This window comes from Anguilla anguilla, chromosome 1 (assembly GCF_013347855.1).
Source record: "Anguilla anguilla isolate fAngAng1 chromosome 1, fAngAng1.pri, whole genome shotgun sequence".
NCBI classification, from domain to species: Eukaryota; Metazoa; Chordata; class Actinopteri; order Anguilliformes; family Anguillidae; genus Anguilla; species Anguilla anguilla.
Genome location: NC_049201.1, coordinates 16,454,662 through 16,481,893, shown reverse-complemented (window position 1 = coordinate 16,481,893; position 27,232 = coordinate 16,454,662). Strand labels below are relative to the sequence as shown.

Sequence of the window (27,232 nt, the reverse complement as noted above, 5' to 3'; positions counted from 1 at the left end):
ATATGCAAGATACACAAACAGCATTCGACCGTGGCTACCACCAAGGTTTACAGGCACTGAACTGGAGAATGATTGCAAGATGAAATACCTTCTGCTGGAGAGGGCAAAAGGAGACCATTCACTATTATAAAAAGACCCTGGATTCATTTCAAGTGTTGCTTGTAACTGTGAAATGCTGGATAAAGAGTTAGTTTTAAACAAGAATAAAAAAAACTTTTTTTTTTCTTTTCAAAGCATGTTTATTTTTTGCTGTGCTTATTATTTTAAACATGTAAACAAAATGCCACTGCATGTGTTATTTTCCATTTCAATTTGATTGTAATTGTAATTTAATTGTATCTTCTAATGAAAACTGAATTCTGGTGTTGCTGTAACAAACATCCTTGCGTGGCAGGGAGATTAAAATGTGTCTCATATGTGGCTGGCCCACTGTCCATCATTTCAAACTTCCATACATATGTAAAATTGCATATGAAAATATTAAATGAAAAAAAGTGCTTGAGAAATATTTTTCCCATTTTTATATTAAGGCTCCTTCAAAGTCTGCAAAAAAGTAATTTGAAAAAATAAATATGCTAACTGCAAATATTAAATATCAAACCATTTTGTTCTAAGTTTAAACCATTTTGAATATTTACAACAAACACTTGAAATTGGGCCAAATAAGACATTCTACTGTCCAACTGCAGCCAAAGAAAATGGCAGTGGTGGTGTAATATATAATCAAAGTGTGAATAGTAGTTTATAGCATAGCCAAACAAAAATCAATATTTTTCACTCAAGTATTTTTTCAAATAGTACAATTTCAAAAGTGCTTCCCTAAATAAAGATCAAAGCAAATTGCTCATTTACATTCTGACATAACTAACCTGAATCCAAATTCAAAAATCTATAATTAGAAGTTTAAATAATAAACTACACTTTAATTGGATCTATAACAAAAATTACAGTTGTTTTTTAGAAAGTCAACCATGAGTTATAGATCTATTGAAAATAAATACATGTCTTAACCTCACAGTTCTCTACTAAACTATTCAGTCAGTCATAGTACAATTATAGGGAAAGGCATTGCTTGCATACAAACACAGGAGTAATTAATAGCTTCATTGTCTGTACCTCACAATCATGTATTGTAAGTGTAATGTTTCAGTACCAAAGAACCAGCATATTTCCTACCAAAACAGGGGAACTACACTCTCAAACAGATGCATTTTTAACACACCTCCATGTCTAGTCAAGGACAACACATTTTGGGTTACTTTCAACAGTCTGTGTTAAAAAGGCTCCCACATAAATATTATATTTGTAACACAAAATAAGCAACTTTGACACAAAATGTGTTGAAAATCACACAAAAAGTAGTAGTGTGGGATATTAACACCCTGTTTGAGAGTGTAAATCATTCAATATTGAATTTTCAAATCAAAAGGCACCTAGGGCCATTCTCTGAAGAATTATCAGAGATTACCTTAAATTGCATAAATCAATTTACATGTACAGTGATTTGAAATGCAATTCGTAACTGAATACAAACATCAGGTAAAGTGGCAATTTGCAGAAATGAAGCAAATTAACACTTAAGACCATGCAAATGGCATGAAAACACAAATTGGTTGGCTTTGTATATCTAATTAAACATTTTCTGTGCTTTTCCCTCATAAAAACCTAGGTGCCTTTTAAATCACCAGTTCCCTTCATTCAAGTTCTGTAATTAGTTTAGTTGCACAAATTGTAACAAAAGTCTGCATTGAAATAGCCAGAATCTCTTTCAAGAACACTGAATAAGGCTTCCAACAAAACAGCAAATCCAAGTGATTTGCTGATTACACACTAAGTATTAATACTGTAATTAGATTCAGCTACATAACAAAATAAAGTGCTTGTATTAAATGTTTGGCCAAACCCAAACTGCAAAAAAGCAAAATATCAACCACTACACAGTGTGTTTCCAAATTGCAATTTGTTATAATCAGGATTGTTTCATAGAATTATTCCACCATGTTGATGAAATTATGTGACCAACACTATCTCCATGCCCAATGCAGTGCCTACATACAGCATGATTTATATTGTAAAAAAGTTACACAGAGCAAGGGAGAGCTCATACTACATAATACGAACATTTATCTTTTTTGTTTAGCTTGTTTTGGTTTAAGTTGCATTCCATCCTCAACCGCAATGAACAAAAGTAAATGTACAGTAATGAGCGTCTCCATGTTCAAATTTAAACTATTTTCCCATTTTCTTTCACCTGGAAGACAAAAGGCACAACAAGAAGAGGATTCATGTAATTGTAGATAACAATGACAGACAATACACAGATCAAAATGACATCGCAAATTAATTAATCAAACCTCACTCGGATCTGGTAATGCAGCACTAATATTACCCCAATGCATAAATACAGTTCCAGGACTGGGGTCAATTACATTTCAATTCAGTCAATTTAGGAAATGAACAGAAATTCAATTCATTCACTGTAAATTGTTCTCTAAACATTACGGACATTTAAATACATTTCCTGAATTGTAAATTGTAAAATGGAATTCACCCTTAACTCTGGAGTGTGCACTGGATCACTTACTGTGCAACTCAACCAGACAAGCAAACTCCTCGCTGTGGACCAGGCCCCCCAGCCCCAGGAGAAAGTACAGTTGAAATTTTAGCTTACAAGTATTTGCCTCCAAAGATGCTGCCCCTACAATGCCCTCCGTACAAAATGAAAATGGATAAGTTAGATTCTACCTCCGACTGCCCCTATATTCCTTACCTTGGCGTTACTGGTCTCATGATAAGGATGAGGTGTTCCAGAGTCTAGGCTCATAACAGAGAGGCTGGAGTTGATCATCTCTTCTGAGGAACGGACAGAACCACAAGCTAATATCGGTCACAATTTTCTTTAGGTAAGTGAAATTATAAAGTTGTCATGAAAGAACTGCACAGGTACCTGGGCTTCTGGTGTTTTTAGAGTGTTTTAGAGGCTGGTGAGCACTCTCCTCTGGGAAAGCAGCCGAGTTTCCATCCATGGTTCTCTGACCCGTCTCTGGCTCGGGAGTAAGACCTTGTGTATCGCTGTGTTTCTTTTCCAATGTTTCAGTTTTGGAGGTGTCCTCTGGCCCTCGCCCACCAGCGTCACCGTCCACCAGGACAGGGGCACTGCTGTGGGGGAGGTCAGAGGCCTCCTGGTCCCGCTTCTGAACGCCATCACCCTCGGGGCCCCTCAGGCCTGACCCCAGGGTCTGCTCGGCCTCGTCTACCACTGCCAGGAGGGACTCGGGACCGCGTGAGCTTCCTTTAATGGCCCCCGTCACCTCAGCCTCAGAGGGAATGGGGCCTGGAGCTCCCTCTTCAGCTCCTTTGGTCTCCTTGATGGTCTCCTCAGAGAAACGGACCTTTTTTTCAGGAGCTCTGCGGGGTTTCGGAGCCCTTTCTCCCTGGCTGGCAGCCGGATTCCCAGAGGCTGCGTCCGCGGCAGCGTCTCCATCACGCTGGTCGAGGTCAGACTCTGAGGTGGGGACTCCGCCTCGCTCAGGGTCATCTCCACTGACAGCCTCGTCACCGCCCGCTTCGTCAGCACCCACTGCGCCCGGCGGGAAGCCCTTTCCAACGTCGTCTTCTCTGCTTTCCACCATAGGCTTGGGGCTCAGGTCCACCTCCGGTCCAATAAAGGCATCCAGTTCCTCCAAGAATTCTTCAAGGCTGGTCTCCATAGTCTAGAGGAACATTAATGTAAAAGCATAGTGCTTAATATCCATTCAGTTTTCACAGATGTTTGTTTGTTTATTTTCACCTCAATCAAAGACAGTCACACTGCAGAACCTAAATCATCAGAACTTTATTCATGTTAAATTTCCCATAGAAAATGGGGTTCCTTTCTCACCAATGTCTCACAATGTTCTTGTCACAGATTCACAAAAATATATAACAATGTGTGAGCCTGAATGACACACACTGGTATGATGCTTTGACAATATTTACTGACCTTAGAAACAAATATGCATGAAGCTAAACCCAGCCAGTAGATCAATGACTGACCTGTAAGTGGTCTTCTTCCTCCTTAGCGTCCCATCTGAAATTCACAAACAGCTAAAATGAACTGACAAGGTACTTTATTTATGTCAAGTCATTTATGTCAATCAATAAATCGATAAACTCATCAGTCGATGAAAGATTCAGTACTGTGGGCTTTGAAGCAAGATTTCCAAAAAAATTCATTCAAAGCTTTGACTACCTTAAGGGAAATGGACTCAAGAATATGGCAAAATGTTTGGCCTCATTTTGAATTTCTAATAGCTCAAGATTTAAAAGCAATCAATGACTTTTAAATAATACAAACAATAATAATAATAAGCACACTGTGGAATAATTATCGGCACTTATTATGTGTGATGGTGCTCAACAGTTAAGTCTACATCTACTAAAGCCTTCACACTCTGGCTGCTGGTCTGCACCCACAGCCACTTCCAGTAGGTTCTGTGGTCCATCTAACCACTGGCATAAAGTGATCACCCACACCGATACATCCTGAGTGCTCTCCCCCATGTCATCTACTGTACATCTTCGCCGAGGAGAAACCGCAGGCTCCATTTACACAAGCACCACTGAGAGAAGATGAAAGCATTCAAAAGGTGGTGTGAGGAGACAAATGAGCCATTTTATACTGGTATACTCCGTAATTGCCGGAGGAAAAAGTTCATAACATCATATTTCTCCCAGATTATTTGTGGCAGTGCCATAAAATCAAAACTGGCTTATCCTCACTATTTATCAAGTTAAAAAGCGTGAAAATGTTTCGGTATGCCCTTTGCGATGGAGACGGTGAGTATCCTGAAAGTGTCTGCACACTGGAAACAGGAGGAGGGCAGGCACAACTGAACCTGACTCCTGTGCTACACTCTAAAGCCCCCTGATGGGACTGGTGATTCAGAGACTATGAATAGTTCCTGTTTTTAACACTTCAGAGCAAACATGCACCTGGAATCGTGACACAAGGATTAACCCTTTCAATGATGTTCTTAACCGACACAGAAATGATTCAATTAGACTCTATTCAATTTACAGATGAGAACCAGAAAAAAACATTTTCACTTGCATGATGCAGTCCAATAAATGTTGAGAGTTGCTAAGTTTTACTGGTAAGTAAAATATACCTGTTACAATGCAATACGTTACATTAACAATAAAACGCATAAAATAATTTCTGTCAAGTTTTGTGAAATTGCAGGATTATTGAACAAAATATGATATTTAGCAGATCATTGAAGAAAATCCGCATTTAGCATTTGTTTCAGTATACAGACTTCCTACTATAAGATTGAATGTAATCAAATATGATATATGTTTCACTCAAAAACAAAACCTCAACCCCTTTTCTACGGTGATGTCATTAGCCCCTGGCGGGGGCCTCTGGAGAGAGGAGTGAGGCAGCACAGGTGCATCTCACCTCCTTGCTCTGCCAGTCAGGCGGTCCTTGCCCTTGGCCTTGCTGCTGACTGCCGGCAGGTTTTTGCCACCCTCGTCCCGGTTCCGGTACGGATGACCTGGCAGAGCGAGAAACACCTTTTGAGTCTAAAATATTTTGGCTGTCATCCATTTCAAACTCTCACTATTATATGCCCTTTAGGCAGAAGATGACATTATCAAGATTTTCGAGTCACGATAATAAAGATGCTAATTCAGTAGCATAGCCTTCGGCAAAAGCGCAATTCTGTTGAACGCCCCAATGGAACCACAAGAAAATGCCAAAACAACATTTCACTTAGAACACATCTGTCTCCAATAAATGACACGGTATGCAATATTGTTGTGCTTTTTCTAAAACACAAAATCATGATCATATACACGCATTTGGAGGAACTGAAGCTGAAAATATAACTTCATTACATTATAGTATATTAGTATATTGGCAAGGCCCAAAATCCAAGTAGTCACTGAATTATGGGGCGACATAGCTCAGGAGGTAAGACCGATTGTCTGGCAGTCGGAGGGTTGCCGGTTCAAACCCCGCCCTGGGCGTGTCGAAGTGTCCTTGAGCAAGACACCTAACCCCTAACTGCTCTGGCGAATGAGAGGCATCAATTGTAAAGCGCTTTGGATAAAAGCGCTATATAAATGCAGTCCATTTACCATTATTTCAGCTGAATCAGCGGTTTTTCAGCTTTTCATTGGGATATAAAAATCAACCTCTTCACTTCATACAGTGAGTGAAAAAGTGTTCGCCTCCTTCCTGATTTTCTTTTTTATTGCATATTTTTCACACCGAATGGTTTCAGATCTTTAAACAAAATGTAATATTAGACAAAGGGAACCTGAGTAAACACAGAACATATAATTAAATTATTATTTCACTTATTTAATGAAAAAAGTGATAATATCACCCTTGTAAAGAAAGTGGGTGAAGTACTTAACCTTTGCACCACCTTTTTCAGCAAAAACTGCAATTTAATGCTTCCTATAATTTGAAATCAGACTTTCAACTCGCTGTGGAGGAATTTTAGCCCACACTTTTTTGCAGAACTGCTTTAATTCAGACAAACTGGCAGGTTCACGAGCCTGAACTGTTTGTTTCAGGTCCTGTCACAGAATCTGTTGGGTTCAAGTCAGGACTTTGATTAGGCCACTCCAAAACTTTAATTTTGTTTCTTTCAGGCATTCAGACATAACCCAATTGCGCTTCAGCTCACAGTCAGATGACCAGACATTCTCCTTATGATTGAAAACTTTTTTCATTAAATAAATTAAATAATTTAAAAGTGTCTTGCGTTTGCTCAGTTTCCCTTAGTCTAAAATTATTGTCCAAAGATCTGAAACCATTCAGTGTGACAAATATGCAATAATAGAGGAACTCCAAAAGGGGCAAATACTTCTTCACAGCATTGTACAGTACATAATACATAAAGTAAAACACTTGAGTGATATTTACCCTGCGATTCCCCTGTGGCTCTTGACTGACCTCTTCTAGCATTCCTTCCCCCTGAGAAAATAAAACAACAGGGTCTGTGGTATATTTAACTTCCATGGAAATTTTAATCCAAACTATAGCTCTGCGAGACAAAGACAATTATAGTAGCAGCCTTTTATGCATAAACCCTTCATGGTTTCTAACCATAATAAGTTTATGTCTGTTTATGTAGTGAATAAGAGGACGGTTTGGAACAGTGGTGTTGAAGATATACTGGGAGATTAACTGGCTTGAATAGGGGCACCTTCACAGACTGTGTGTGATGTACAGTATATGCAAGCCTGACAGCACTACACAGCCAAGTCTGGCAGCGTCTGGTCTTATTCTGTTCCCTTGGTCCTGTCTCCTCCAGTAAACATCAATGGCAGAGGAGAACTCAATCACTTTCACAAAGGAAAGAGGATCGCTGGGGAAAGCTGTCCACAAGAATATTCAGTGAAGTCAAAACAAATGTAGGGCTTTACTGATATTTTCCAGTTTTGTATTCACTGTGTATTTTTCTGATTTTACATTTATATTTCTTTGGTCGATTCTCTTGCGCTGCATGCGGAGTGTATTAACAGCTTTCAGATTTAATTAATATAATAGCTCATGCTAATGCCAAACAGGCATCTGTGATTTTGGGAAAACATTAACTTTCAGGTAACTTAAGTGGTTTCCTTTTATTGTTTTTTCCCCTTCAGACTTTACTTCTCTCAGAAACTGTTGTTCCTGTAGCTTTCTACCAGTCACCAACAGATCTCTAGTGTGTTCCTACACCGTACAACTTGAGGCTCTACATATGGGGAACTAACATGAACACTTGACAGATGTGGTAGGAAATTAAACTCATTTTCACCCATGCAGATTCCCCTGGGCAATGTAAGTGTGCGTGGGTATAGCGCTGCACAGGAAGTAAGCTGTTGGAAAGTACTGGGTGGGTTTACTCATTTTCGATCATGATAATTCTCACCTCTCGTTTTGTTCCCTCGTTCACTTTCTCCGTGAAATCTGTCACGAAACCTGCAAAGAGACAATCTAATTACAGGGAATAATTCCCCCCCCCCCCCCGCTAACGTCTGGAATATTTCCAAACCGGATGAATGCGCAGGACTGTTTTTAATATGCAAGTGCCTGTGTCATCAAGCGCAAACATATACAAACTGTAACCCCGGCTCTGATCTGGATGCCTCCTCGGCCCTCGCTGGAGGAGGATGTTTGCTTCCTGAAACAGTGGGATATATTATTCTATTCAGTCTCAGGCGCATCATTAAACCTTTCCAAATAAGGCAAGGCATTCCAATCTGCACTAAAAATAGCCCCTCTTCCTTTGCATCACTTGCTTCTAATGGCTCCAGTTTATGACCAGTGTATCCAAGTGTCGGCCTGTTCAGAGAAATTAAAATGCTAATGTTTTTAAAGACATGGGCAGGCGGATATTAAATGAATGCTCTGTCGGCTGTTACCGTACCTAAACATAATGTAAAAACGACAGAAGCAGAATAGGAGACCAAGAACATTCAGACAGCTGTTTTTGCTAAGAACTGCAGTGCTACTTCAGTAACACAGTACATAAAAAACATCATAATTTGATGATATTTTAGGTTATAAGCTAGCGGTTTACAAAAGAAATGTACCCCCTTCCCTGGCCTGCACTTGACAGTAACGTACCCTGGACAGAAACAGAAATGATACAGCCTGCTTCACATGGCTCTCCATGTTAAACCACTTTGGTCAGGGAGGTCACTGCTACAAATTATACCACCAAATTAGAAAAGTGACATATGCCCAGGATTGAGGGCATCAGCAAGCATAGGGAAAATGGGACAATTTATGAGGCTGTAATTCTATCAGTTCCCATTACGTAGATTGTTACTTCCATTGAGGTCAAATAAATGAAGCGCGCTCGCTTTGCTGTAAACATGTCTTCCACCGAAGTCGCATCTTAAATCAGGCGCAAAGCAATGCCATCGTCATGTTCACAGGCGAGAAACTGCTTCGTCTCCTCCTCGTAAAACCTTTGAAATCAGGCAAGAGTTTCAGAAGCTGCGTGGAGACCGTGCTGGGGCGTCACGGTCTTGTGTACGTTAGCTCTAGACAAAATGGAAACGATCTGCAGAAGACAGGAGACAGCACCTGGAAACACCCCAGATGCTGACAAAGTCCAGCCTAAGTCCTCTCAATACGATCCGTTTCACAGAAGATCCATCACTAAGTCAGTGTCAGCAATTCCTTATGATTTAATCAAATTTAGACATGACAAAGGCAGACAAATCACATCACATTTACAAATAACCCATAGAGGTTGTTGTTTTTTTTATTTAAATTGACTACATAAAACCTTGCCTTTTAAGGAAGTGTTTAAGTTTTGGGCTACTTTGCATCACCAGGTTTTGCAAGTAAATCTGTCTTGGCTATTCTTCAATTCATTATTTGTTTAAATTTTAAATGCAATGCACTCAATTCAGCCATTACACTAAAGCTTCTCTACTGTCAACTAACGAGTGACATGATTCTTACATGGATGCAAATACCATCAGACAGCCTTTTAACCTCACATTCATTGTTTTATTTCAAATCCAATGTGATGGAATACAGAGCCAAAACAATGTAATTTGTGTCACTGTCCCAATACTTTTGCATTTAACTATACACACCAACATATTGTCTTTCAATTAGCTGAAAATAAGGCATGATTCATTCAATCACTCACGTGAAGAGTGAAAAACTTCAGCATTCTTGAAGTGTAATCATAAATTCTAATTATTCTTCAAGTAATCTAACGTGTAAAATAGCATACTTTTTTCCACATTGGCACTGATGTACAAACAGCATGGATAAATCCTGTATTTCTAATTTATGTATTACACATTTCAGCTATCGAGAGCCAGCACAAAATACTCCAGGTAAATTGGCCAGCTAGATGTGCACCCATATTAAAAAAACACATTATTGCAAATGTGCACTTGTGTTATTAATGGCGCGGGTTAGGCAGAAGCCAGAGAGGCTGTGCTCCATCACACATACTGCCATTACTTTCTAGTGCACGGTCATGCAGGTGTACCCAAGCAAATTACATTTGCCATTAACTAGGAAAAAACCTCCAACAAAAATGAAACATTTTCATCAAGTCTTCCTTCTCACAGTCACAGAATGAACGATGGCGATTACCGACATACTGGAAAAGCTCCAATACCAGAACAATTTTGACATAATAAAATTGAGGACACTTTGACATGAATATTAATATTTCTAACCCCATTTCAAACACAACAATTCTCAGGGCTGCTGGGTGGCTGATCCTGTTAATGCACTGTTCTACTGCATGGATGGGCCACACAAGCTAGCGCTGAATCTGAACCATACCAATGTTGACTGTGGTTGCTGCCTCGCAAGGTGATGCAAAACTGGCGCTAGTGTTGCTTAGCGGAGAGAGGGGGTTCAGTCGGCTAAGATGACAGCATCTCAAACACACACTAGCGATCCCATAGGTCAATCAGCTGTTCAGCTGCACACAAATTGTCTTCCTCCACCTCGTGTCTGTGAGAGCCCGACTTATAGACTACAGTGTGATAAGAAGCAGCATCTGACAGAGCATACTTCGAAGCAGAGCACATTTTTGTCTGTGATTTCCTGAATCAATAGCGGAGGATGCAGCAATGAGCACTGATAATGAATAGGATTGGGTGGTCCAGACTGAGAGAAAAAAAGGGGAAATGTTTTTCGCACTTTATCTAAGAAGAACGGAGTGGTCTGCTCGGGATATGTTAGCCGAGACTCCTGACTTTATCCAAACATAGTAGAGACTACCTCAAGCCCCTCACTGACTGGAGACAGCAACAGCTGGATTTTGCATCTCTCTCCTCAACAAAGAAATAAACGACCGCCCCACTGAGACCGCTGTGACCGTCCATTCTGCTTTCAGCGTACGTATATTATTACCAGCGGCAAGTATAAACAAACTGCCTGGCAGTAACGGCCAATGCTCAAACAGCCTGCTTATGTGAAATGACAAACCAGGACAACAGAGCGAGCATGCAAAAAAGACTTGTTTTATTTAAATAAGAACTAATTTTGAATGTAAATTATGACAAAAAAAAATAAAATTTTATCACAAACATGAACAATCCAAACAGAACAGCCAAACATGCAAAATCTAGAATGCATTCCGGGTCAATATACACTACAAACTGGCCAACAACAGGTAGGTGAGGGAAAAAAAAAACAAAATGGCAGCTTACATATTCTCTGATTTGTCCATGTCCCACGCTCTCCTCCACTGGCCCTTGGCGTTTTTGTGGCGAGCGACGCGCTCGCGGTCGATCTGCTCGCGCTCCTTCTTCCAGCGCAGGTACTCCAGCTGCTCCTCCCTGGACGTGGGGACGATGAGGTCAGTGTGGCCCTGCGGGACGGGCCCCTCCACGTCCTGGGAAGACACGGGGGACGACACTAAGGCCGCACTACAGACACCGTCCTACAGGAGCTGGGCAAATTCTGACATGCTGCTTGGAAAAACAGTGATGCTCAGCGCAAGTATAGAGAGAAGCAGACAGGGATGTATCAAAGGCAGACATACAGATACTACAAACAGGGGAGAATTTTTCATCAATCTTCCCCAAGAACTAGAAAAGAACTATGAATAAAAACAATAACCATAAAAAGGCTATGAAAATGTATTGTTAACAGCAATTCAGTCCCAGGTATATTATTGTCCTATTTACCATGTGGATTTGATGGGACCCAAGTGCAGTAACTGAGCGTGATGACTGGGCCACAGATGGAAAAACACAGAGGCCTGAGGTGTTTTAACTTCTGTTAGTGCTCTTTAAACTGTATGTGACTACAAATGACATTCTCAATGCTACAAAGAATACAGGGACTGTCTTGAGATATAGGAATCACACTGGAATCGACAGGTTTACTCTGAGCCACCTCAGATGTCGATCAGCTATCCCAGAGGCAAACAGGACACTTTCCACTTCCAGGACAACAGTAGGTTAGTCGACCTCTGACACAACTGCAGACGGGCCAAGAGCTCAAATGAGACAAGCAGCATTAAGCTTGCATGCAGAACAATAGCCAGAAAAGCAACTTTGCTTACAGTTACTTAGTCTTATTCACATACACATAGCCCACTCTAGAAGATAAATATTTTACTACACCTTTTGAACTACATGTACAGCTTTGTGCATAATGTGCAGCATTTGCTGAAACCTTTGTCCCCTGGACCTAATTTATAAATAGTCTGAAAGTCCACATTTATGCAACTACATACACTGTCCGCAAAATAATTATCTTGCGGGTGACAGCTCCCATGTGTTACATTCAGAGTTTCAGCTAACACCAGGATTCCTCTATCGTACCCAGAAAGGGACGGTGTGGGTGCAGGCTTTCGTTCCAACCAAGCAGCTACACACCTGATTCTACTGATCAAGATGCTTAGCAAAGACTCTAATGGTTGATTAGTAGAATCGGGTGCGTTACTGCTTGGTTGGAAAGCAAGCCTGAACCCACAACGGCCCTTTCTGTTTCAGCTTGAGGACGCCACCTTTGCATCCACTTCAATACTTCAGTATCCAACCGCTGCTTTTTAATCTGCGAGAAAGGTCTGGCTGCTGCAGTGTGCTGCCACTCCCCAAATTTCCTTTTATTGGCTCTGCCAGAACTATTTTCACCAAACAATATAGCCCGTCTGGTCCCTACCTCTGTAACGGGCATCTCAATTTCACACTCCATGAAGCTTCTCTTTGTTTTGCGGTTTGACTTCACCATTCTCCCTGACAATGATTTGGAATGACAAGCTGATTTATATGCATATCTGTGGTGTGGGGATGGCTGGTTTAAGCAGCCACACCTGCCCTGGGTCAAGCTAATTAGACCTGGCCAATTGGATAATTGGTGAAGAATTAGATAATTGGCCAGGCTAATTGGACCCAGGAACAGGAGTGGCTGCACCTGTGCGTAGTGAGGTAATCACTGCGCACAGGTTAAATCTGCCATCCCCACCCACACCAGGGAGCTCTCTGTCATGACAGGGTTTAACATCTGCTCATTTGGCTATACCATCTTGCCAAACCCTCGTGGAATAAATGTGGACTGTTTTAACATCTTCTCCCTGTGTCTCTGTGCTGGAGGGCCCCAAAGAAAGCCACTTCGGTGGCCTGTGGCAGGCGTGTTTGCCACAGTGGCGCCCAACGTGGGGCTCCTCCGGCACAGCAAAGAGGCACAGGAGGGCCAGCCAGGAAGCACACTGGAGGAGGGGCGGCTGAGGTGTTCCCGACAGGGCTTCGGGTGGATCCTCCGGGCCAAAAATGGGGAGCTGAAGATGACCAGGGAGGGGAAGGAGGCAATCCTCAGCTGGGATGCTGAGGAGCTGCACCTGGCCGAGAAGGCAGGTCAGCGACGGGCGGTGCACGAGAGGTGGTCGCGCCGTGAGCTGGACTTGGCCGGGAAGGCGGGTCAGCCACGGGCGGCGCACGAGCGGTGGCCGTGCCGTTTTGCTTCCTTTCTCATCCGTTTTGGTTGTTTTTAGTTCTTTGTTTTGGCCTGGTTGGTTTGCCCGGAGCCCATGAGGGGATAAGCCTGCAGCCGCCTGCCAGCAGAGCCGACTGGCGGCCACCACAGCCACGAGGGTTCCTGGTCCCCAGCACCACACGACCAGTCCACCAGCCCACCAGCCCAGCCACCCCACCACAGCCCCTGGAACAGCCCAAGCCGGTGACGCCCCCACCAGCCAGCAGAGCAGCCCAGGACTTCCCGTGCTCCGGGAGGGAGGAGGAAGAAGGGCTGCCTTGTCGTCAGAAGGAGGGGCACAGCATGTACTGGACTGTTCCGGGGCCACCCACCCTGACTTTTTTTTTTTAGCGTGTTTAGAGTTTATTTTTATTTTTTGCTTTGTGGGGGGTGGGGGGTAGGCTTCGGCCAGTGATTCTCCCTGGCCTCAGTTTGGCGTTGGGGGTATGTGGTGTGGGGATGGCTGGTTTAAGCAGCCACACCTGCCCTGGGTCAAGCTAATTAGACCTGGCCAATTGGATAATTGGTGAAGAATTAGATAATTGGCCAGGCTAATTGGACCCAGGAACAGGAGTGGCTGCACCTGTGCGTAGTGAGGTAATCACTGCGCACAGGTTAAATCTGCCATCCCCACCCACACCAGGGAGCTCTCTGTCATGACAGGGTTTAACATCTGCTCATTTGGCTATACCATCTTGCCAAACCCTCGTGGAATAAATGTGGACTGTTTTAACATCTTCTCCCTGTGTCTCTGTGCTGGAGGGCCCCAAAGAAAGCCACTTCGGTGGCCTGTGGCAGGCGTGTTTGCCACAATATCATATTCACATTGGGCGTTTCATTAACCGTTTATGGCTAATTGCGGGGCTTAACGGGGTGGGATACGAGCCTCGTGCGCACACAGAACTTTGAGTAGATTTTGAGAAAACTGTGCAGGTGAGCACACGATTTCATAAATCAGGACATCTTTGAACCTCTGCAGTTTTCCTCTTTGGTGCGTGCATAACCTTCAAGTGTAGAACCTCCTCAAAGTTTTATAAATGAGGTCCCTGGTCTGTCTAAAACAGTAAAAAGAAGGATAAGAGTCCACATTTCCTCATCCATCAAACGCTAACTAGCATCTGCATAAGTCTGGCAAGAAGCCGGCTCGCATTTATTTACAAACAGGTGCAAAGGATGCCAGTCCCTGAAATCTAAAGACGTTCTGTGTTCAGCTGTTGGGGCTGGAATGGCCACACCACTTGAAGTATCTCATTTGACCTGCTGCTCAGTTGTAAACCTGGCTCAAATGTGCAGGCACTCTGTTTCTCTCCCTCCTCCTCATCCGTCTCCTCATCCGTTTGACAAAGGCTGCTAGCAGTGGCTCCCGGGGCAATATCATCAGCTGTGGCCGCGTGTCACTCTGAAGAGCTGTCCTGTGTCCTGTGGTGGCCTCTTCTCTCCCACAGATATCACAGAACGCTTACGCATCTAGCGCTCCACAAGGTCTGACACTTCTTCAAATAACAGTGCTACGCAAAAGAAAACAAACCTTTTCTACATTCACACTGCACAAAGGGAGCATTCAAAGGCACAAGGATCTAGGCTAAAGAACAACATGTTTTTGGCTGAATGCACGATATGAGTGTGTGCACATATGAATATGTGATGTGCATGCATATGCCTGTCTCTGTATATCTGTCTACTGTAAGTAGGTGTACTAGAACTGAGAGTATGTCTATGTGTGTGTGTGCGTGCGTGCCTGAATATAAATCCCAAATTGCCCTCGACCAGGAGGTGAGCCAGCTCTGACAGCAGACCAAGGTTGCGCTCTGCAGGGATGCCAGATGACCCCTGCCTGACAGCCCAATTCCACCGCACCAAAGGACCACAGTCCCTCTAAGACACCACGCGCCTCGCCAGACCAGCGTCTGATTGGAGGACGATCGCCAAACACCATCCTTACATCACACTTCTGCCCTTTCTCCATAGCAACAGATGACTTACGAGAACAAACTAATTATCGATGAGGCAGTTTACGATAACGGTTTACATAAACGGTGCCCGTGATGTCACAGAGGGATCAGATGAACCGATGGAAAGTCTGACCTTTCAGAAGGGAGCCTCAAAAGCTCAGCACCATAAGGCACAGTCACTAGTGAGTTATTCCATAACAAACCCAGTAAACAATGAGTCACAGAGGCTGAAGGCAAGGAGCTGTGCCAAACATCTGTGCGCTGTACCCTTGAGCTAAAAAGGGCATGGACTAGACCTTCTGAAGACCATTTAGAAATAAAAAAGAGTTTGAAGAAACCTAGAAGATAAAAGGCCTGCCAGCTTCCTCTCATATCTTCTCACTAATTTTATTACAGTTCAAACACTTCTTTTTGGGGCTCCTGTGCCTTCCTACGATACACCTGTTACACAACCCATACAGCCACTTCCTTTAATTAACAAGCTGCTTATTAACACACAAGAACCCCGTGTTCACTTGATGAGTCTCACAGCTGTTACATGCAAAATTAATGACTGTTCATTTAGGAAAGTCAGCAGCCATTTTTTTTTCTTTCCGTGGAAGATTTAAACGAGCAGGAAAATCAGGAAATGGTGTCAGGCATCACTGGAGGACAGAGACAAAAAACCACCTTCACCTTGACAAGGTCGCATCGCTGCATTTCAGTGAGTCAGCATGCAGAAGGGACAGACTGAGAGCGAGAGAAACAGAGAGAGAGAGAGAGAGAGAGAGAGAGAGAGAGAGAGAGAGAGAGAGAGTGAGAGAAACAGACAGAGAGGGCTGAAGTCAGGAAGGAGGCCGGAGGCAGCAAAATTAGCGACGAAACGAGAGGAAGCGTGAGGTGATGTTTGCCACGGGAGCGTGAGCCAATCAGGAGCAGGTAAACAAGAGGCCCTCCCGCGGGTAGCAGCGGGGCGGGTGGAGGAGCGAGGTGTCCGCACCCTCTGTTTTCCTCCATTTCCAACCGGAGCCCGGGGATGTGAGGGCACACAGGAGAGCGCGCTCCCCACACCGCCCGCCCCCCGCCCCCCTCCCCCCTCCCCCCTCCCCCCCCGCCAGCAGCGCGCTGCAGTCCCTCACCAATTAGAGCTTTCAATTTCCTGTCCCGACGGGAGTGCCATCTCCCCAAGGGAGCGGCAGACTGTTGCGTAAGGAACGGAACAGCTTCACCCAGCATTAAGGACAATTAGCGCATGAGAAAGTGTGTATACATGTTGCACTCACATACGTGGTGTGTGTACACCACCACGTGCTACGCGACAACAACACAGTTCCAATCAAAGAGCAAATAAATAAATTAATAAATAAGTGCCCTTTAATAAAATGCTATGGCCAGACTCCAATTCAATAAGGTCTCTCAAGTCGTCCTGGAGGCCGACAGGCAGCTTGTCTTGCACAAAAACACACCGAGACTGCAGCGTCAGGCTCTTGAGGCCTGGCAGCCATCATTAATACCCACAATGCACCTCTCCGAAAACAAGTTCAGTTCAGAATGTTTGGCGCGGAGCATAAAGGAACGTCGATAAATAACGATTAGCAGTGCTGTCCAGAAGGAGACCGAACACCGAGCTCTTATGCAACGCCGGCTCTTTCAGAACGCGCTGGCGTGGCCGCATTCATTTTTTTACGCTCTCCAAATCCGACGCAAGCAAGAATGCGCCGAGCCGAGCGTGACATCGTCATTTTTAACGTGGCTTACTGGCTCTTCCCTCTTGTTTGTTCGTTTCTCCTGACATCTGACTATCTGCAAGGGCTGCACTCTCAGAACGTTCTATCTGGATGCAAAATCAACGCTAAATATGACCCTGGGAGGAAGGAGACACACAGGGCTATTTCACTCAAGTATGTTAATTGATGTTCAGTTTACAAACACAGGGTCTAATGTGAAGCCAAAGTGTATCTGAGCAATTCTATTTCTAGCCCCTTCCTGCGGAAAATACATCTAGTAGATGGCAGTGCACAGCACTAATGACTTGACTGAAGATGAAAACGTATCGTTGCAGGCCTGCAGCATTAATGAAGGTGATAAGGTGTGCCTGTAGGCCTCCTATGTGCTGCAGATTCTCTCCCTTTTCTCAGTGAATGCTTGATTATCGTTTACACGGTCCCAAGCCTTTCCCATTCATTTCCCCTATACCACTGCGCTACTGCTACAAATCAGGAATGAGTTAGTGAATTGGCAGATTTTTTGCTGATGCAATATGGATGTTAGTGCTATACGAAGCAATTAAAATGCTGAACGGCATTTGTCATCATCCAGTATTGAGCTATTGGTTGAACTATAATGTTTATTAGCTGCATGCACGTCCAAGGTTGTAATGAGATAAACTTTGCCCAGAAGCAAAAGAGCAAAAGGAGAAGATTCACTGCATTTCCTCTGTTTTTGAAGGGGCTTTGAGAGAGAGGACGAGCGTAAACAGCATAAAGGGCACCGTGTGAGCTTGCACATCTGGGACGCGAAAGGGAAGAACGCTGCATATCTCTGGGGTAGAAAACAAACGGCTCGTAACCAGCGAGACACCAAACAGATCCGTCACGCCTCGCTTCACGGCTAGGTGACAAACCGAAAGGCGAAGGGACGGAGGTCTAACCCCCAAACGTGCCGGTGACCCCCCAGGACAGCGCCTCTCTGAGGCCCGGGCACCAATCAGGGGAGGCCGTCTCTTACCTGGTAATAGGGGTCGCACTCGGCCAACCACTGACTCTCCTCCGTCAAACCCTGCCGCTCCTGTCTGCCGTCGTCCTCCTTCGGAAAGAGAAATCACAAAGAGGACAAACGAGGTCATTACAGCGTCAGCGTCAGCCCTGGGGTCGTTTCGGCAGACCCTTCTGCCGCAGCCGGCGCTCTCCCGGGACGTGTTCAGTTAGTTCGGTCACTCCTGCCAGAACGACGCCTCTTGCAGAAACAGTATCCGTCTCGCCGCTGAGTGACATGCCCTGTGAACGATTTCCTCGGAGAGGAGAGCCTTCAATCAGGAGCAAATTGATAGGCTGTGTACTCCTGGCATCGCTGTCATAACAAACATGTCAATATTGATCATCTAAAACAAGTACTTCCTTTACAGAGTGAGAGCACATATTCATACTGACTTCATGATTATGATAAGAATCATCTGCTTCTAGATCCTAATCCTTCTTGCATCATGTCTAATGTGAAATAATCTTATACTGGTGTATGGACGATATCATAGCATTCTTTCACTTCCTTTTAGCATGCTTTGACTTCTTTTATTTTACACTTTATGATCAAGCAGCTACAAGAAGTGAGAAGGAAGACAAAAATAGAGAGAGATCTCATAACTAAAACAAACCTGTCAGTTACTGGTTTGAAACCTAAATGCAAAAGCATGAATAAACTATTGTGTCCGCCGTGCATTGCTCTTTCTCTCGTTGATGTTTGCCTATTTTTTATCCAAACATGGTATTGAAACAGTTTGGTTTGTGAGACACATCAAACCACAAAGAGCTCAACACTGCCCCCAAGTGGACAAACTGCCAACATTACCCTCAGGTCTGTCCTCCGACATGATAAACTGCACTGCACTCACGCTCATGCTGGGACATTCATTACAACTTTTTCTATCAATGCACACATCTTCACACCTTCACACCTAGCTAAGCTTGGATGGGAAAAAACGAGAGTTTGCAAAACAGGACATGAATGCACAGAAATGAACCTTTCCTCATTCCATTCCTAATTCCATAATAATGAATCCTGACAGTTAACACTTTTTTTTTTTTTTTTTACACAACAGCAGGATGTCGGCAGTTAGCAGACATTGCAACCGATCCGCAACCACACGTTTTGCCCTTGGAAAAGGCACGTGGGGGAAGCCATTTTCTAATGTCCGGTTAAAACAGGAGCCGAGTTTTGATTCGACAGCAGATAGATACCCCCGTTGGCAGCGTGGGACGGGCATTACCGCAAGCGCGCGGTCGTTGGCAGAGCCCCGCTGGCGCTGCCACGGCTAATGGCGGGCACCGGGAGTGCCTCCGGCGAGGCGCCGCGCCTCGTTCTTTGTTCCCCGAGAGCGCCGCAGAACTCGCCCTCCCTCTCCCTCTCTCTCTCTCACCCAGGGCCTGGCGCTCAGCCACGGCTTTCCTACCGGCAGGCATAATGAGCCCATTCAGGGCCGAGCGCGGCGAAATGTTAATTAGATTAAATCGGCCCCATTCACTCCGGTGGGAAACAATGTGCCGGCGGGGCCGGGCGGGCGGGGGAGCCGGGCGAGGGACGTGGGAGAGTGACGGGTCTGCCACCGTCCCCTGGAGACCGCTGGAGGAGGAGGAGGAGGAGGCGCTGGCACGGATCGCCCGCTCCCCTTTCTCCCCGCACAATGACAGGGGCACCTTCTGCGGTTTACCCCAGCCTAACTCCCCTGCCTCCCCCGCCTCGCCGCCCCCCCCCGACCGATCAGCCCTGTGAGAGCCGCCGGGCCGCTCCAGTGGAAACGGAGGCGGGAGGCTTTTTAAAAACGCGAGCTCTGCAGCCCGCTCTGATTGGGTGAGTCCCTGTACAGCAGGCCGTAAATCCAGTAAACACCCGGCCGCTCCAGAGGAGCACAGAAGCTTCCGGGCTTCTTCTCTGCTGGTGGGGGCCTGTCACGCCAGCACTGACCCGGTAGTGGCGGCACGCCCCCCCCCCCCCCCCCCCCGCGTGTCACCGGCTCGGGGGCCGCGCTCGGCGCATTCCTCCATGGCTGCGGCTCTGAACTCTGGCCGACATGCCTGACGGCGGCGTCAGCGGGAACAGCTGTCGCGAGGCCTTGGGACGGACGCGGGGGTAAACCACAGCTCGCACAGCTCGCACAGCTCACACAGCTCGCACAGCTCGCACAGCTCACACAGCTCACACAGCTCACACAGCTCGCATAGCGGCCACATCTCTGCTCCCCCTCCGAATACAGCTTCCCACAAACAGTCCCAGAGGCTGTCGATAAAGACGGTGCTCGCGTATAAAGTTCTATCATTAAACGGGCCTTAAAGGAGTAGCCTTGAAGGCCCGGCTCCACAGGCAGGATCTGAGGAATTTACTACAGAAAATCTGTTCAGGAGAAACTAGGAACTGCCCTGTTTCCTCAGAAACGGCAGTACGGCGGAGTTCCCGTGCACTCGCTCGAACTCAGAACACGCCACCGCGTTCAAACCGTCACATTTCTGCCGTCTCATTATCCTGCTTCATCATCCTGTTTGTTTTTCAGGGCAGAATCTCAAACGCACTGTTGGCACCTTCCTGAGAAGGCGGGGCAACACAAAAGAGAGCGCGACGCGCTCAAACGGAGGTATTTATAGCAGCGCGACAGAGCGGGAGAATCTGCGGACACGCCCTGGAATGTGGGGTGCGTGCGGCGGAACATCGCGTGCGGCCGCGCCGCTTATCCCCACAGCCTCGTTAGGAACCGAACGCGGGGCGACACAAAGGGGCCTAACGAGGCGTATTTACGGCCGACGAGCGCCGCTCTGAATGAGCCTCCTCGGGGGTCGGCGGGCCGCCGCTGCTCCGGGCCCCTCACGCGCACCCGGGGCCCCGGCCCCGCTGTCCGTCACCGCCCCCCTACTCCGCCCCCCGGCCCCCTGCGCCTTTTGTGCTCCTACAGAAGAGGGGCGGGACTCGCCCAGACGTCTGACATCTATGTAAAATGAGACGGCGCCGCATGGGAGAGGACAGACAGAAAGAGAGCGCTGCCAGGCAACGGGGAACGGACGGGGGGGTGGGAAGCTGGGGGGCGGGGGGGGGGACGAACCTATCGCACCAAAAGGCCCCGACAGTGCCAGAAAATTGAGCGTCTGATCAATTATCTACGGCCGCGAGCCTTTGTCCTCCCGGCACAATGCGGCCTGTGGCGCTGCTTCCTCAGCCGCTCCCATACAAAATCCCATTCTAGTGCGGGGGTGCAGTCTGTGGCAGCGGAATGCTGCCTGCGTCACATGACCGGTGGATCAGACCCTCTCACCTGCGGCCCGCTGTCTGGCTTAGAGGGCTGCAGCAGCCTTCCCATCATGTCGCACTCCACGTCCTCTTCCTCTGTGGCGTCCCTCATGCCCCCGGGGCTGGGGGGGTGGTTCTGGCCCCTCTTCTCACTCACGACCCTCTTGCCCTGAAACCAAGCCAGCGTGTTTTCAGTCTGTCTGAACCTGAGAGGCGTAATGTCCAGTAAAGACCCGTTGGGCATTTGTAAATAGTGGTCTAGTCACTGTGAGTAAATTCAGTGCGACCCTGTGTTGCCACTAATGCAAACAAGGGTCAACACCAGTCAATCAATAAGGCTCTGTGCCAACGCTTCTGTCAATGCGATAAGACAAACAGAATAATAATATACTTTTCGGCTGCACAGCTTTAACCTTATGACCTGTGGCAGAGCTCAGGAATGACCTGCACTGCTCTTATTAATAAGCAGATACACTAAGTCCATTTCTCTGCGGTGAGAACGAAGCTTGCCTTGGTGTTGCCGGCCATGGTGACTAGCAGCTGCCTCCTCTTTCCCCGGCCCATGCCGAACGGGTTCATATCCGGATCTGCCGGATCCTGGACCCCCCTGGAGTTCGGCGCATCCCCGGAACCTGATTTCTTTGTCACAACGCGGGTCTCCTGCTCCAAACGGGCATGAGGAGGTCAGTGTTAATAGCTGGAAGAGAGTAGCAATTCTTAAAGCCAAAACAAATCTAATCATAGGTGTTCTAGATGGAGGCACAACCAGGGTATTTATACCAGCTGTTTTTAAAACCTAGTTAAGTTCAAGTGAGAAGAAATCTCAATACTTTCTCAGTGCCCAAACATTAAGCTAACTAGATTAGCATGACATGACTCATGTAGCTAAAGGGTGATAAAGGGAGGTCAGGTTTGCATTTGGTTTCCTCTCAGGTTAAGGGAGCTTAGAGGGAATCTCTCTCTCTCGGGTGGAGGGAGGGAGACGTACGCTGGCGGACTTGTTGATAGTGATTGTCAGATCCTCTGCTTTGCCTTTGCGGCTCTGCAGGGCCATGCCTTCCTCCTCCGCCCTCTTTTTGTCCTCTTCCACTTCCTGTGAAGAGCAAAATCAGCCCAAGGGTCAGTCACGGCGCACAAACTTCCCATTGCCTGTAATGTAACACTGCTGTTATGGTACAGAACACAAATGCACACAGTCGTGGCACCATTAAGGGCCAGTAATATAAAACATTTACTGTATTAATCGATAATCAAGTGTTTCCTTATTTTGTAAGTACATACTTGTTCACTTGTACACTCCGTTCCTAATAAGCATTTTTATAGCCCCCTGGATAGGTGGTAGCAAAATCACAAATCTAAAAAAAATCTACTAATCCAACACATTACAAAACCCTGAGATACAGCTGAGGTCCCACTGACGCGTTAAACAACTTATACTGACATGTAGGCCTATTCCGCTCACTTTTCAGGCGTTGAGCTTTTCAGCTTCCCGTGCAGCACGGGGGAGAGTACGCGTGACGAACCCTCACCTGATACCTCTTCATCAGGGCCTCGTTTTTCTTCCGCAGGGCCTCGATCTTTTTATCCAGCTCCGCGTCCTTCTGGTCCTTCTTTCTGAACATGACATCCGCGGGGCTCTGCAAGGCAAGACAAGCCGTCACTGCGGGAACAGCGCACAGGACACGCGGTCAACGGCAACCGACGCGGCATCACCGTGAGAGACGGCTGCAGCGGGTTCACAGCAGCAGTACTGCGCCGACCGCTACAAAGCTGGAAGGAAACTCAGGGGGGGAATAAGCCCCTAATGAACCTCAAAATATTCTGACATTATAAAACAGAGTCGGGTTTAGTCTGTACTTTCAAGAGAAATCCTCAAAAAACACAAATCTCAGGAAAGTCACAATAAAGTATGCTTATCGCAGGAAGGGTACATCGAACAAAAACCCAGAGTAGTTTTTAGTCCTAAAAGAATGCTCACTCGGAGAAACACCGATAGACTGTCCATTGTTTACGTACTCCCGACAAATTGTCAGTACAGTAAACAGTACAGTGACAGTACTGTTTACTGTATACTGTATATACTGGCATGGCAAAGTATTTGCCCCCTTCCTGATTTTCTCTATTAGTGCATCTTTGTCACACTGAGTGGTTTCAGACCTTTAGACAAAATGTAATATTAGACAAAGGGAAACCTAGTCAACAGAACATTGAACATAATTAAATAAATGAAACAATTTAAAACTCTGTTATGTGTTCAACAAAATCGAAGGGAATGACGACACAACTTCTGACGCCCACTGAAGGACCGCGGTGGCTCTTGGGTACCCCAGGCTTGACTCGAGCTCAGAACTAGCTGGTTGACGAAAAATGTCTGAAATTGAATTGAAAATAAAAAATAATAAAAGATGTAATGCAGCTATGTGCCTCTATGACATCACTGCAAAAAATGAGACTTTGTTTGGCTGTATACACTGTCAGATTCTGCAAATGCGTAATACTCTTCTGAGTACCACCCTGATGACCGGAATGCAGCAAAACATTAGGCTAACAGGAGTAACTATTAAATAATCCTAATCCCCCACTAATTTAGCTGACAACCACTCCTACAATCCTGACAGTGCTTAGCCTGGGATATAGGACACCTGTTCTTTGAAGCTTTAAAAAAAAAACTGGTTTATGTCAGATGGCCTAACCCTGTTTCTTTGCTTTTGCTTTCTAACCACAGGGGTGTGAGAGCACACAAAGGCTTAGGCTCTAAATTTCAGTTTGTGTTCCACAAGGGCATATCTAGGACAGGCGGTTTTGCATTGCTAGTGAAAAAATAAACTTACAAGAAAAATTTAGCGACTGAGGTCAGCTGTGAAATTCAGTCATCAATCACTTTCCTTTAAAAAGTGAAAATTATGTACTGGCCAATAGACAGTTGGCCCATCTCATTTTCATAATGGTAGAGTTGAAAGCGAACACTGCCAATTCATTCATAGTGAAGCAAACATCGCCATTACAAGCAAAATTTTGCGACTGAGGTCAGCTATGAAATTATCAGTTATCAATCACTTTCCTTTAAAAAGTGGAAATTGTTTACTGGCAGATAGGCAGTTGGCCCATCTCATTTTCATAATGGTAGAGTTGAAAGTGAACACTGCCAATTCATTCATAGTGAAGCAAACATTGCCAAGTTGCAACAAGTTTGGAATTCTTCATTGGTCAATATCCAAAATTCCTTTTATTTTCATAAGCCTACTAATTTTATGTTTGTTGCTCCTGTGTTAAAAGTACTGCCAGATGTGTGAATGCTCCCTTTACAGTCATATCTGACTCCACAATTCAGGAAAATGTTAAACACTGGAGGTATGAGGGTAACAGAGGTCTCTGTGAAAACATGATAAACCTGTACTTGGGTAGTAGGCACTACTACAGAGGCACCAGACAGTATCCTGAACTGACCCGGATAACCAACATAAGGGCAGTTAGTAGACGTGTTGCTTTAAATTCATTTGTAGCGTCCTCACCATAAAAGCCCCTGGACCCTGTCCAGTTTGTGAGAACATCCACCCTCCCTACAGCGTGACATCACACCACTTTTTTTTGTCTACCCTGCCCTCAGAAATCCCAGTCTTCAAATCCCAGAAAATATATGTTCTTTTAAAGTCTATTTTAAGCTAGCACCGTTTGTTTCTTTCATGCTTTAGTTCTACGGACTGTAAATACGAATAACTGTATAGAATTACAGTTCTATCACAGTAATGCTAAATATACAGTGTATATATATATATATATATATATATACATATATATATATATATATATATACACACACACACACACATGTGTGTGTGTGCGTGACTACAGTATGGGGTCTTGAAATGGCCTAGTCCACTTATAAATAAATACAGAATCAGTGCAGTTTGAGGCAGGGTCATTCTTCAGACACTTAAACCCCTCTTTAGTTATACCAGCGTGAAAATCTATGATGGCCCTGACCTCACCCCCAGTTTCAGCTGACCAGCCTTACAGATGGACGACTCATCACGGGGGTCAGTTACCAAGAGAGAATATATAAGCGCATAGCACGCGAACGATCCTGATGATGTCAGCACAACCGCACGGACAAGCGTGCTCCGTGAGACCACCACAAGTCTCTCGTTAAAGTGCCAGTGAGTTCTCACGCGTCTTTTAAAGAGAAAACGGTGTTCAGACGAGGAGTCAAAACAGCATTTAAGATTCAGTGACTTGCGGTGTTCAGCTGTCATTTGAGACGGTTGGTTTTAAGGGCAGTCTGTAAGCTAACATTAGCCCCTCAGGCGCAGACTGAACACAGACCAGAATGGAATCCGGCCATAAGAAAATAATTTATTGTAGCATCATGGTGAGTTTGAGAACAGGGTGAGCCTTACAGTCAAGGGCTCCTGCCAAAAATATGGGTACATATTCAAATATAGACAGTTTAATTACTTACAAATTCGTTTTCAAATTGCTCTGAATTCTAGCTTGAAATGACATTGTTAACAGGGAGGCATACACTGACTTTTCAAAATATCATTAAATTCTACTCATAGTGAAATACAAGTCCAATACAATCATTAAATGTTTTGAAATATCAACATCCAAAACTGGCTCATTAATAAAATATGTTCAACCACTAATAACAAAAATAAATCCATTTAGCCAGAAAGTGAATGAAATAATACTAATAATAAGACTATAATGATTAGGCCATTCGATGTTCCCCAAGTAACAGCACTGTGAAGACCCACAGTTGAAATCTGCATCACTAGATACTGTACAGTATTTGTGTCCCTCACGAATGAGAGTATTTCATGCTGCTGGAGGTAAAACTGCAAGTTGTCCAGCCAGGCAGAAGAGGCCCTGCCCTCCACTAAATGAGTGAAAAGAGCTGCTATGCCAGCCAATCCGTGTGTATGTACCATATTCCAGCTCACTCGTTTGCCCCCTTGACAACAGTCTGTGTGGGCCTCAGAACGCTCTAGAAACACCGTGGCTTTAAATGGCTGCAGGGTGCACTAAAGGGCACATGTCTGACATGCTTGGGGGGAAAGAACACTCGTCCTGCACTCTGGCCAGACCAGACTGTGCTTTCACCCACGCTCTGCAAAGCTTGCAGTGGAGCTGAAAGAGAGAGGAGCATGCTGGGAGCTGGGTGGGCAGGGCTCCTTGTGTTTAATGAGCGGTGCTGGGTGTGGCAGCCGTTAGCCTGCTGAATGAAAGCCAGCCAGCCTGACACCAAGGCTCATTCACACATCCCACAGCAAACTGCTTTTCTAATGCTTCCTTGTGTACCTCTATTACGAATCGTCTGGAGAAATGTTGCTACGGCAGCAGGATCAGAGTGCTGTTTTTGAGGCGCATGCATGTCTGATAAAAAGGCTTTCAGACTTTGCTAATAACGGTGCAAACTCCAGACAGCTGATGTCGGGATGAAAACACCGCTTTTACTTCAGTCACACTCCCACACAGGCATATTTCAGCCTTGAAGACATAAAAGCTTTAAACTCACTCAAAGGAGCCAGATCGGATGGTATTGCTGGCACTCGTGGGGAACTCGGAAGAAAGATTCCTCAAGAGAACAAAACGACACGTGCACACACACACACACACGCACACACATGCACACGCGCGTGCGCACACACACACACACGTGCACACACACACAGTACAGAGAGGACCAACATGTAGCTGAAAACCTCTCAAATCCATAGACCTGTTGTAGGAATTTACAGTGGCAGCACAGGTGAAGTTCATCTGTCTTAGACTAAATCCTTTACATATCCTAGATTAAGCAGCTCTATTTAGCAGACAAGGCTCAATGAATCAACAAACAATCTGTTCCACAAAGCTG

General features: G+C 45.4%; 1 protein-coding gene across 9 annotated transcripts in view; it reads right to left on the bottom strand.

Moving 5' to 3' along the window:
• Positions 1–525: 525 nt before the first annotated feature.
• LOC118231934 (coiled-coil domain-containing protein 9B) overlaps positions 526–27,232 on the bottom strand; it is a 51,965-nt gene continuing 25,258 nt past the window's right edge. For 7 of the 9 annotated variants that reach the window (XM_035426361.1, XM_035426378.1, XM_035426389.1 and 4 more), the window contains 13 exons: positions 22,902–23,009; positions 22,361–22,465; positions 21,883–22,032; positions 21,398–21,541; positions 18,112–18,189; positions 11,182–11,366; positions 7,914–7,963; positions 6,923–6,973; positions 5,444–5,540; positions 4,036–4,069; positions 2,948–3,713; positions 2,771–2,877; positions 526–2,251 (listed from right to left, as the gene is read on the bottom strand). In XM_035426361.1, coding sequence (XP_035282252.1) covers positions 2,225–2,251; positions 2,771–2,877; positions 2,948–3,713; positions 4,036–4,069; positions 5,444–5,540; positions 6,923–6,973; positions 7,914–7,963; positions 11,182–11,366; positions 18,112–18,189; positions 21,398–21,541; positions 21,883–22,032; positions 22,361–22,465; positions 22,902–23,009 — 1,902 coding nt within the window. In that variant the 3' untranslated portion in view covers positions 526–2,224. Of the gene's footprint in view, positions 2,252–2,770; positions 2,878–2,947; positions 3,714–4,035; positions 4,070–5,443; positions 5,541–6,922; positions 6,974–7,913; positions 7,964–11,181; positions 11,367–18,111; positions 18,190–21,397; positions 21,542–21,882; positions 22,033–22,360; positions 22,466–22,901; positions 23,010–26,890; positions 26,913–27,232 lie in introns of those variants that run through there. The other 2 variants (XM_035426406.1, XM_035426342.1) reach the window with 2 other exon arrangements.